The sequence below is a fragment of the Prunus dulcis genome, chromosome 2, assembly GCF_902201215.1.
Source record: "Prunus dulcis chromosome 2, ALMONDv2, whole genome shotgun sequence".
Lineage (NCBI taxonomy): Eukaryota > Viridiplantae > Streptophyta > Magnoliopsida > Rosales > Rosaceae > Prunus > Prunus dulcis.
The window spans coordinates 12,784,641-12,797,242 of NC_047651.1; the positions used below are offsets into that span (position 1 = coordinate 12,784,641).

Sequence of the window (12,602 nt, forward strand, 5' to 3'; positions counted from 1 at the left end):
TGTCCAACAGCTTGGCAAGGGGACTACGGAAACAGAAAAGGGCAGAAAAGTATCATCCTGGAAGCAGTTGCTGGTTTTGATACCTGGGTTTGGCACGCCTTCTTCGGAGTAGCCGGATCTCAAAACGATTTGAATGTCCTAGGTCAATCCCCGGTGTTCAATGATGTTTTGAGAGGTGAAGGCCCAAATATCACATATGAAATTAACAATACCATCTACCAGACCGGGTATTATCTTGCTGATGGCATATACCCGAGGTGGACAACATTTGTGAAAACAATTCCACATCCCCGATCCCATAAGCAAAAATTTTTTGCTCGCTATCAAGAGGGGTACAGAAAAGATGTTGAGAGGTGTTTTGGTATCCTCCAAGCTAGGTGGGCTATTATCAGGGGCGCGGCACGTCTATTTGACGAGGAGGTGCTTAGGAGTATAATGATGACTTGTATCATCCTCCACAACATGATTGTGGAAGATGAATATGATTACGATGCTGATGACGTGTATGAACCAAATCCCATGGACACGGCCCTAACACGAATTTATGAAAAACCAGTGGGGCCAAATGGAGAAGCAATGCAGCATGAACCGTTGGTTAGAGGCGGTAGTTTCATGCCCCGTATGATTGATCGCTACACGGAGATGCAATCGTCCTATATTCATGAACACCGTCAAGTTGACTTGATGGAGCATTTATGGGCGGTGAAAGGCAATGAAGGAAATGAAGGTGAATAAAGTGAAGTGAAGAAGTTGTTTTTATTTTATTATGCTTTGGTTGTGGGTTGTTTATTTTTTATGCTTTGGTTGTGGTTTGTTTTATTTTTTATGCTTTGGTTGTGGTTTGTTTATTTTTTATGCTTTGGTTGTGGTTTGTTTTTTATGTATGGAATGTTTTGAATAAAAAGGAATTTTGTTGAATATTTTCTTTATTGACTAAAAGAAAAGCAATACAACTAATAATAAAATAAAATACATGAATTAAACAAAACAAAAAATACAATGAAATCAAAGGTACATGAATTAAACAAAACAAAAAAAATACAATGAAATCAAAGGCAAGTAAACTAAGACATTAAAGGCAAACAAACTATTTTAATGGTTTCCATCATTTAACCAATCGGTGTTGCTAGGTCCATCGTCACGAAAAAGTCTTCGTCTCATAACATCCCTTCGTTCTAGCTTCCAAAATTGTTTTGTTTCGGGAGACATATGGCTTGTATCCATGGCCATGGTTTCCCGATCTTTTTTTTCAATGTTTTGTTCGCGTGCATACTCCCTTTCTTTGCGTGCATACTCCCTTTCTTTTGCATATTCTGCTTGAACTGCCATATCGTGCTCTTGTTGTTTCAAGTCCATTTCAATTCTCATGGCTTGGTGCTTTGAAAGTTCCTCCAAATACTTCTCTGCATTCTTGCCAGAAGTACTCCCTCTCTTCGCCTTCGCCGCCTTCCTCCCAATAGGCCTTGGAATATTTTCAATGGGTGAGTCCATACTCATCGGAGAATCCATAGGTGAATCCGATGCCGGCGTCTCATGAAGTGGAGTCTCGTTCAAGACTACCGTCGGACCGGTTGGAATAATTTGGAATCTCTTACAAGTCTTCACCACCTCCCAACAATGGGTATGGTTGAAACTTTTTTTCCCTTGGCCGGTAGCACCAAACCACATTTGTGCTTGTATAATCTATAAAAAAAAAAAATGGAAATACAAGAGAATTTTTAAAATATTGGCAATACAACATGTACAAAAAAAAACTAATGGAAATTAAAGAAATAATAAAAAAAATGCAACATGTATTAACAAAAAATAGAGACATATTAACAAAATATATAAATTGCAAGAAACATTTAAATAAAAATTAATATGACATAGAAATTAATAGAAGAAAAATGACAAATAATTTACCTCATTGCTAAGATTTTCTCCGCTTCGTTGGTTGTCAATCGCTTTTGCTAAAGCATTTCTCCATTTTCCCAACTCTTTATTAAGAACTTTCCACCTACTGGATAATGCCATTTCTGTACGTGTAGAACCAATTGCCCTTTCACAAAATGCTTGATGAATTTTTTTTCCACATATGAGAAAATTTAATCTCATTGCCCGTTACTGGACAATGACTAACTTGGACCCAAGCCTCACACAAGCTAACATCTTCCATCATGCTCCATGCCCCTCCATTTTCATTAGAAGAACCCATAATATGCTAGAAAAAAAATTACAACTTCAAAGTGAAAAAATATTGAATAGAAAGTGAAAAAATTTTGAGGAGAAAGTGAACAATAGTAGAAGGAGAAGAAAATATATGAGGATTTGGTGTTAAAAGTGAAGAGTATTGGTTGGTATTTATACACAAAAAATTCTGTAATTTTTGTGTATTTTTAAAAAAAAATTTTGATTTTTTTTCATTTTTTTTTGGCAGAAAAATTGGCTGCCGTCGGATTGAAGGAAAAATTCCAATCGGAGCGACCAGAGGGCGCCACGTGTCAAGAGCCGTTGCGGTTACTGTAGCGCTGATTGGTTTAAATTTTTTTTACCGTTGGCGCGTGCAATGCACGCGCCAACGGTAAAAAAAATTTAAACCAATCAGGGCTGACGCCAGCATGACGTCAGCTATTTTGTCCCAGCCTTCAGTCTCGACCTCGGGCTGAAATCGACTGCGGGCCTGCCCGTTTTGCTGGGGCCCACGCTCGCCTGGGCTGGCTCTGGCCTGCTGGACGTCATTTTTTCTCCCAAACCCCCCCCCAGCCCGAGTCCTCTTCATCTGCTGGAGTTGCTCTTATAGAGGATAGAAAGGGGGGAAAAAAAACATGAAAATCACAACAAAGAAATAAAAGGCATCAAGAAAAGATAAATAGGAAATTGGGTTTTGATATTATATTTGAAGGGTCTAAATTCAAAATTTCAAAACAGAAGAGTGTAATTTGAAGTGTAAGGAAAAGTTTCGTATATAGACTCATAAAAGAGATGGGTTTCTCATTGCTAACATAAAAAATTAAAAATTATAAAAAATTATAATAAAAAAAAACAACTCAACATAAGAATTCATAAGGGTTTAGCTTTAGCTGGAAAACCAACAAAAGGGTTGCGTGAGGGTTTGGGTACGTCCTTAAGACCATCGACAGGTGGTGGCGAACAACCCAAAGGATTTACTTACGAAACTATCCAAGGTCAATGGGGTCTTGGCAAGTTTGGAGTATTTTGTGTAAATCTCTAGGTTATTCTGCACCATCTACCGTAGGGGAGTAAAAGAGACTATCTTGGCCACATCCGAGCTGGAGGACCAAATGTGGAACATCCATCCCGCTTGGTTCACCGACTGTTTTTGGACGCTCTCGGGACATGCTTGAGAAGTTAAGACGTTGATTGCAAAGCAAGCTTGAGAAGATCAACCAGCATCTCAAGATCATCAGCCGTGCGGCTATACTATTTATATATATAAAAAAATAAAAAAAAGAATCCACCTAGCGAATATGTGCCACGTGTCAAAAAAGTATAGTCGCGTGGCTATATGATTTTTAAAATTTTTTTAATAAAAAAAACCGTGTATAGCTGCCTGGCTATACTATATATATTTAAAAAAGAATAAGAAAAAGATGCCTAACGATATGGCGCCACACATCGAAATACGTATAGCCGTGCAGGTATACTATTTTTATAATAATTAATAAAACTGAGTATGGCCGCTCAGCTATACTATTTTTAAAAAAAATTAAAAACCCAAGTATAGCTGGACGGCTATACTATTTATAAAAAAAGAGACCCGACCGAGTATAGTAGCACGGCTGCACTATTTTTTTAAATAAAAAACCGAGTATAGCTGGGCGGCTATACTATTTATTAAAAAATCAAGGGACCCGACTAGAGATAAGGCTCCACGTGTCAAAATAGGTATAGTCGCACGGCTTGGCAAGGTTTTAACAGAACCATGTGGGACATCAGTTTTGTATCCAAGGAATGGGGGGAAATGTGCATTATTTTACTGCAATCACACCTTGTGCTGTTCTTGACATTATCAATAAACATGACAGGATTCTCACAAGTCTGAAAAAGGCAACACCATCACCAAACAGAAGAAGAATTCTTTGCATTGTTACGCCCTAATCCCCAAGATTCTTGACATCAATAGCCAGTTTTTGACGTTGTACTTGGGAACTCCTTTCATTAAATCTGTCCATGAATTGTTATCTTTCAAGGTTGGTTCTTGCATGGTGTAAAATGGACATTGTTCAGAATTTCTAATGTAAAATGAACTACGTGTGGTCACATAGTGAACTTTTTTTTTAATATGGCAAAAACTAGCACTAGAAAGTTGGAAGAGTAGAACTTGAGAGTCAATAATCAAATTATCGAAACATAAAATAAAGAACTGCTGAAAAGGGTTCGGATAATTGAAAGGTCTGAATTCAAAAGTGAAAGTAATAAAAGAGATGGCTTTTTCACTGCCAACCTCTAAAACACTTATAATGGGTAGAAAGGAAAAAAAGAAAAAAAAAAAGAAAAAAAAAGAGGGAAATCAGAACAGAGAAATAAAATGTATCAAGAAAAAACAAAACTTTCAAGAAAAAAGAAATAGGAATTTGGGTTTTGAAATTATATTTGAATGGTTTGGATTCAAAATTTCAAAACAAAAGAGTGCAATGAGAAGGATAGGGAAAAATTTTGTGTGAATAGACCATCGAAAGGTGGTGGCGAACAACCCGAAGGATTTACGTACGGAATTGTCTGAAGTCCAATGTGGTTGTGGCAAGTTTGGAGTATTTCGTGAAAATCTCTAGGTTGTTCCGCTCCATCTACCGTATGGGAGTGAAAGAGACTGTCTCGGCCACATCTGAACTAGAGGACCAGATGTGCAACGTTTATCCTGCTTGCTTCACCAAAATAGATCACCAAACACTTTCTGTTTTTTGACGCTTTGGGGACACGCTTGAGAAGTTGGTTGCAAAGCTCAAAAAGCTTGACATGCTTGAGGGTTTGGCTTCTTCCTTAAGACCATTGAGAGGTCATCTTGTTTTTATTTATTTTTTTTTTTTTTTGCAGTGATCCGTCACTTGCCAATTTTTATCATGATGTCCGCTGATCTGCTATCAATCATTAGGGATCACCTCTAGTCACTGGATGACAGGTTGAAGAGGGGGAGACCCCTTCGTTTGCTTAAGAGGGAGAGCCAGCGCCGGAAATAGCTCCAATGGTTGATCCTGCATCTATAGCAAGGTGTTGCATAGAGAATGGCCAGTTTCCGACAGTCCTTTTATTTTTTCAATATCCATGTAGCATTAGCGATGGTTGGTCAGAGTGGGTTGACTATGAACTAAAAGACCTGTCTACTTGTGACATCCTATGCCGCGCGGGGATGCTGGACGTCATCTTCCTCTCCAAACCATGCAACATCCTTATTGAAGCCGAGATGCTTCGCCACGTGGTTAGGCGAAGGGGTACCGAGACACACTTTTATCTGCTTGAGGATGCGGCTAGCATTTTCCACCTCCCCATTTGCGGCAACCAAGATCCTTTCAACGTCGCACAGACTCATGAGAACAGACAGAAGCTTGAGGTCTTAAGGAAAGGTGCCCCAACTGCTCCCAGCACCTCTCTACAATTTAGCAATTGGATACTGTATTCCTGGGATGCTAACAGGAATGAGCCATGTCGTCTTGCGACGCTTATATCATTATGGCTTGGGAAATTCATCTTCTGCGATTTTTCCCAAGATTATTTGCATGAGTAGGTGTTCCCTTTGGCCTTGGCAATAGCACGTGGCAGCGTGATTCTTCTAGCCCCCATGTTCTTGGGACACCTATACCGCTTGTTTGACAGGTTCACTTCTTAAGAAAGGGGCAACGGGAACTATGGTTGTGGAAATCCTCCTGAACTCTAGCTTTCTGCAAGTATTCTTATAGGAGCGCTTCAAAGGGAAAGCTGTGTCCCCACTTCCCCATTCCCGGGCTAGGTTGCTTGTTATTCCGGTGAGGGCTCTTACGTGTCAGAAAAACTTCTTCTGGTTTGTAGGTGGTTCCGGCGAATGCAAAGGAATGGTCAAAATTTTCTAGAGCTCTTAGATGATGTTGAGAACTTCATTTTTCGTCCCTACTGTGTTCTGCTAGAGGAATTCAAGCATGTGCCCCTCTATTCTGATTCTGACGGTCTTGTTGAGGCTCCAGTCATGACGGCAGAAGTTCGTCAGTTAAGAAAAGAAGCCTTGTTAAGTGTCGCGTGCCTACCCTTGCCCACACTAGGCGATGAGGGTTTCGTGCATTATTCGCTAATTCACGGTAATCGACCGTTTTTTGCGGTTTCAAAAATCACCATACAACAAATAGTCTGTCGGTTTGCAGCTTGAGCAAAAATTTGCAATTACTGAACCGCAACCACCCCTAGCATTGTGTGTGTGAAATAAAGGTACTTTTAAAAAATTTTATTATTTTGTTGTCCACATGGAATCCAAGCCCATGTTTGCCTGCCACATAAATTGACGATTTTAGCCCTTACATTAACGGTAATATTGACGGAGTCACAAGGTAACGCAGGCTTAATTTGACGAATAATAAAGAATAGAGGGATGATTTGAATGAAAATTTTAATTAAGGGAGCAAAATGTAAAAACTAAGTATAAGAGGCAAATATAGTTCGTTCGTTATTCTCTTGTCATCACCATTCGACTGTCCCCTCAATCTCCAGAGTCCAGTCTCGTAGTATCATAGAGAGCAGAGAAGAGAAGATCTTTATTTTTATCTATTCAAGAAAGGGAAAAATGGGATTACAATTTGAGGAGGACGAGTTCTTAGCATGCTGTGGAAGCACCAAATTCGCCAAAGAAATGGCGAAGGCATCCCCTTTCTCATCTCTCGACGAAGCTGTGACGGCGGCCAGAGAAATTTGGTTCAACCAGGTTGATGTCCATGCTTGGCTCCAAGCGTTCTCTGCGCATCCTCAGATCGGACACTCGTCTTCTTCTTCTAACGCCACCTCTGCTCAGTTCAGTTGCTTAACCTTTTCTTCTTATTTATTTTCTTTATTTTCTTTATTTGTTACTAATTTACAAATTTTTGTTTAAATTTTTACAACCATGAATGAAATCTACATAAATTATATAAAGATTTTGAGGGTACTTGAATTTTCACACCATTGCTGATCAGATGGATTGTTAGCATTTTTTTCCCCTTCCTCCTAACCTTCAATTAAGGCAATTAAAATAGAAATGGTTATTTTGTATCCTACAGATAAGCCCAGTTCGGGTTTTAAACTCATCAATATCTTCCTGGGTTTTGGTAGATTGAGTTGGTTCATGTCATCAATGGGTTTGCTCTGGCTTGCTGAAACTTACTGTGTTTACTTATTTATTTTACCTTATTTCTTTCTGAATTTGTGTTTAACTTACTGTGTTCTAATTTAACTTTGTAATGATGGCTCAGTACCACTGGGCACAAGTTACTCGGTGCTTTTAGTGATAGTATCATATTCAGTTAAGATTCTAATGCTGTTGTTTCTTTAGTTTACATTTTAATGTTTTAAACAAATGGGTTGACCATTTCAGTCCTCAGTTTCTTACACCAAGTTGTGTTTAGGCTGGGTTTCATTTACCATCAAGACCAGGCCTTTAAAGTTTCATTTTTTGCCAGACGCCTTGTAGTTTTTTTTGTCAGTATATATAAATACATATATGAACAACGAAAAGACGATTGCCCTTGTTGAGTGTTGCCTAATTGATGCTATTTAGCTGCCTTTCTTTCTCCTTCCAGCTTTTTTAGATATGCACTTCTATTGAATTAAGAGGTCTAGACATAATTTTGCAGGTGGAGTAAGGGAGAGCAGGCAACTGCCTTTGCAACTGCCACTAATTCTAGCTTGCAGGTTTGTGTGCTTCAGAAACTTAATGAATATTTTTTTAAGCCTTTATTCCCCCTTCAAAAGAAATCAAATGTACTTAAGGTTTTGCTGTGCTTGCTTCTTCCTGTTTTAATAGTTTGCAGAAGTGAGAAAAAGAAAAATACTTTGATGTTTCCAGTTCTGTTTGTTTATTTGAATGTTATTATCAAGTTTTGTTACTTATTATAATCCGCCTGGATTTTGTAGGAACTGTCTGAATGGAATGCTAAATACAGGCAGAAGTTTGGGTTTATATTTCTAATTTGTGCATCTGGAAAGAGTACTGATGGGATACTTTCTGAGTTGAAGGTAATTTTTCAAGCACTTTTTCCAATATCTCCTGAAAACAACGTTTGGCAGCAAATAAATTAGTATGGGATGCTGGAATAACAAGCTCACTTTTGCCTCGATAAAGAGCTTAACCAACAATTTCTATGCAATTGGACAAGTAAGAGATCAGTGATGAATGTGACCCTCTCTGAAGAAATTGTGTAAATGAGATATCCTTTGTTTTAGCAATCGCCATGAAATCAAACAATGACAAAAGTTGTTCTTCTATTAGCAATGCAGTAAACAAAGACCAACGCTTGAAGAGCAGTTGCTATTGTCCTTATATTTGGCCATGTTCAAATACATACTATGCTTGGCAACAGACAAGGAAATGTAAAGGCCATGCGAGATATTCACCAGACCTCATGCTCATGTTGATTTTGTGATGCCTGTGGAATGGGGAGAACGATGCCACTTTTGCGAGGACCATGCTCTACAGACTTTGCATAAATTGTTTCTCAATTAATAAATTTACTTTTCCTCATTGCAGAAACGATATCCAAACAGGCCGATAGCTGAGTTTGAGATTGCAGCTCAGGAGCAGATGAAAATAACGGAACTCCGTCTTGCGAAGCTCTTTTCAACCAAAGAAAATGTTGCCTCCACATGCAACAAGAATCCCACACTTGCAAAGAAAGTGGAAGGTACTTTTGATTTCTTTTCCATTTCTTCCATAATTCTAATTTCAATTCCTCATTATGCTTTTATGCAGTTTTGGGCTTTGCTTGTATCACAGTATTAGGATTGTCTATTTTACATTAACATACTATGACAACTTTCCTGAGTAGTCATACTGCTTATTTAGGATCACTTATTCTAAGTTCACATAATGTGCGCTGTGGAAAAATTGGAAAAGGCCGAGTATGATATTACTTTAACATTTTGTTTACCAATATTTCCCTCTTAATTCAACCCAAAGCTACTTGAACTGCTCTGTTAATTTGTGCCCATTTCTTGCTTTCTAACAGATATCTGGTATGTTTTTTCCAGCGGACATACAACTTTAAACTTTTGAGAATTCTTAATTCAACTTTCTCATTTCTCCGAAAAAATCACAATTTCTAAATTAATGTTATTGATTTTTTGGAACCCTAGAAGATCGTGTGAGCGTTATTGGAGCGCATCTAACTGCTGCTTCTGATGCTTCATCTGTAAAAAAATCTCAAGCTCCACCTCGAACTCGTCCACCCATCACAACCCATGTCTTGGATGTTTCTCAAGGATCTCCAGGTGCCGGTGTTGAGGTATGTTTGGAAATGTGGAAGGGTCCTCAACCTCGTCCCATGTTTGGTGAGTCAGATGTAGGCGGTTGGCTGTGTCTAGGGTATTCAACTACGGATAATGATGGTCGAATTGGTCAGTTGATGAGCATAGTTGATGTAGTGAACCCAGGCATATACAGGATAAATTTTAACACAGGTAAGTACTGCCCGGGTGGGTTCTTTCCTTATGTTTCTATCGTGTTTGAAATCAGAGAGTCACAGAAGTGGGACCATTTTCATGTTCCTCTGCTGCTGTCACCTTTCTCATTCACAACGTACCGTGGAAGTTAGGCTTATGTGTAGCTCAGCTGAAAAATGAATAGCCTGTAATTTTACTTGATATTTTCTGGTTGGTTGTGTGTAGTCAAAAGACGGCTTTGTTGATGTGAACTAAAATCTTGAAGAAGATAAACTCTAATGGAAAACAATATCGTTCTCCATGTGGTAGTGCTGATAAGACAAATGAAATAATGTTGTTGAGGGAAAATGTGAACACGAACTCCCAACACAATTTCACCAATATTCAAAGAGAATTAAAGGTTTTTATTAATTGAGTTCGACCCATTCAAGATAACAGTATCTCTTAATTACAATCCTTTATGACAAACATAAAAAAAGAAACACCCCTTGATTAAAACTATGAAGAAAACACAATTTGGGGGGAAAGTGGATTTGTTTGGTTTTGTGGCTGCACTTGGAACGAATACCAAGTTTGCACGTATCCTTTTGATGGAATCAAGCCAACTAGTAGTTCATTGGGAGTAATTTTTGATTTATGGTGATGGATATTTGGATGGAGATTTGGGTATGGAGATGTTAGTGTTTGGGGATGAATTTGGTTAAGGTAAACAAGGGATTCAAATTTGATTGCGGTTGCGTCTAGTGGGATGCTAGATTACTTACGTACTCTTGACGGATCAAACTTACATAATTCAAATTTGAGATGGCTCAAATCCATCAAGAGTGGAAACCGATCTTGGGTGAATTGATTTGCACACCCATTTGATGGGTTTAGGCCACTTCACTTCACATATGGGTTTTGAGCCCAATCATCACATGGCTTCACTTAGCTGGGCTTTAACTGCGGAGTCCATAAACCTTTGTGGACCAGACGCCAAATCTTGCTTGAATTAGATTACTTGCACCACTCAAAATTCTTGTTGGCAGCCAAGTGGTGGTCTTGGCTTTCTTTGCTGTTCAGTTGGCGGGGTCTAAACTAAACCCCACTGCAAATATACAAATATGTGCGCATGAATTACGGATATTACATGCATATAATTTACACAACATGTGTATACTTGCTGCAACTTTGAGCCATTGAGGTAAGAAGATTGAGGCAGAATTCCTTTCGGCTTCTTGACGTGCTTCTTGGTGGGTTTAGAACTGTGTCTTATTTTGTCGTTGATGGTACCGAGACCCGCCACTCTCTTCTTGTCTTTGTCGACTGGGCTACCCGAACAGAGGATACGGCCAGCGACTTATTTGATCAAGACACCAGCAAACCCAAACTTTTGTTTAATTGGAACAGCTCGTCCGCTTCGATTTGGTGACAAACTAAATTTCTTTTTTCCTTCCTTTTCTGGCATGTTCTTTTTTTTTTTTTTTTTTTTTTTTTGTTTGGAGGAAAGAAACTGCACCGAGTTCGATCCTCGGTGTCATGGGAAGAAGGGGGAATCCACCACCACTGTGGTGGGAAACATTTGCAGTTTATATTTATGTTGAAAATTTATAGCCAAACAAATGTAAATAACAGTTTCCTTCATTTTGGAGAATTACTCAGTTCAATGGATCAGTGCATCTAGCATTGCCCGAGCTGGCCAACGTCGGTTAATTTGCTCCTCATCCTACCAGTAGAAACCTCAGAATCAGATTTGTTTGTTATTTTTGTTCTGATGCAAGCTTGCTTTGGTATGGAAAATTATAAGCTGGCTAAGGACATTCTTGCTGATTGATTCTCCCGCACATATAAATGATCTGATGGTGTGTTCACAAATCAGGAATTGGAATTGGAATTATGAATTGAGTTTCAATTATGGAGAATTCTTGTGTTTATTTCACATTAATGAATTAAAAAGTAGGGGACACATCAAATTAGGAATTGAATTCCTGATTTTGGAGGAATTCAGGGTGGGAGATGGTACTCTAATTCATGGAGAACTAACCCATTAGGAATTCATCTTTTTTACTCATTATATCCTCACATAATTTTAAATTTTCCAAATTTTCATCTACTTTAAACGAATAATAAAGACATTTTAGTAATTAGTATCATTCTTATCACAATTCTATATGGTTTAGTAAACAACTTCAATATGAATTTGAAATCTAACTCTCATCAATCCATATGGTTTAATAAACAACTTCAAAAGAAATTCAGAATCTAATTCTTCTTAATCCAACTCCTCATCAATTCAATTCCTCATAATTCGATGCAAATATGCCATGAATCTAAATATTTAATTTTAGATGTACTGAATAAAACATTATCTTTTTTATTTTATTTTTATTTTTTTGGGTCCAAGCCCAAAGTTTTTTCTTATTTGAAACATCCTTTTGGCAGAACTTTTGGTACTTAACACTCTGCTGTTTATGCGATGAGGTAATTGTGACTCACAATTTGTAATTAGTTCGATCATTGTTTTGAGATGAAATCGATCCACTCCGGACTGTGCCCCTTCACAATTTGTAAGGGCATAGGCATAATAGACAAGATTTGCAGTTACTAATAAGACTGTTTCAACCATAGCACATTTCTTCTTTTTGTTTTTGTTTTTTTTTCTCAGTACAAGTCATATAGGGAGGAGAATTTTGAACACAATACCTCCGTCATAGGTAAAAGATATGGTTATGAAATCGGGTGAGACTAAGTCCAAAGTTGAAGGGGGCTGTTAATGGAATTAACCCCAGTTGAAAAACATACCTCAATGAAAGACCTTATTTAGAAATCTTATATGTTATTCAACTTGAAAACCGGATCTTGAATTGGCATTTGGGGATTAGAATTTAGAGCACTTGATGCAAGTCCCTTCAACATTACCCACTAGTTTATAGTAAACATATGCATGCTTGACATGTGTCAACTATACATCCACAACATAGAGAGAGAGAGAGAGAGAGAGAGAGAGAGAGAGAGAGAGAGGCCATCTG

The 12,602-nt window shown here is 38.2% G+C and overlaps 1 protein-coding gene across 2 annotated transcripts; it reads left to right on the top strand.

Moving 5' to 3' along the window:
* The first annotated feature begins 6,651 nt into the window (after positions 1-6,651).
* Positions 6,652-9,895, top strand: LOC117620148 (uric acid degradation bifunctional protein TTL). 2 transcript variants are annotated; one of them, XM_034350273.1, is made up of 5 exons: positions 6,652-6,972; positions 7,791-7,848; positions 8,071-8,172; positions 8,684-8,837; positions 9,289-9,895. In XM_034350273.1, exons 1-5 carry the CDS (start codon positions 6,749-6,751, stop codon positions 9,744-9,746), a joined length of 996 nt encoding a protein of 331 aa, XP_034206164.1. In that variant the 5' UTR covers positions 6,652-6,748; the 3' UTR covers positions 9,747-9,895. The 2 variants fall into 2 exon arrangements, with proteins under 2 accessions (XP_034206164.1, XP_034206165.1); XM_034350274.1 differs by having other exon boundaries at positions 9,292-9,895.
* The last annotated feature ends 2,707 nt before the right edge of the window (positions 9,896-12,602 follow it).

Excerpts from the sequence above, each read along its gene's own strand:
- LOC117620148 (XM_034350273.1), top strand. The coding sequence starts at position 6,749 with ATGGGATTACAATTTGAGGAGGACGAGTTCTTAGCATGCTGTGGAAGC. Across the intron at positions 6,973-7,790 it reads TCTAACGCCACCTCTGCTCA|GTGGAGTAAGGGAGAGCAGG; the intron begins GTTCAGTTGCTT and ends ATAATTTTGCAG. Across the intron at positions 8,838-9,288 it reads ACTTGCAAAGAAAGTGGAAG|AAGATCGTGTGAGCGTTATT; the intron begins GTACTTTTGATT and ends TTGGAACCCTAG.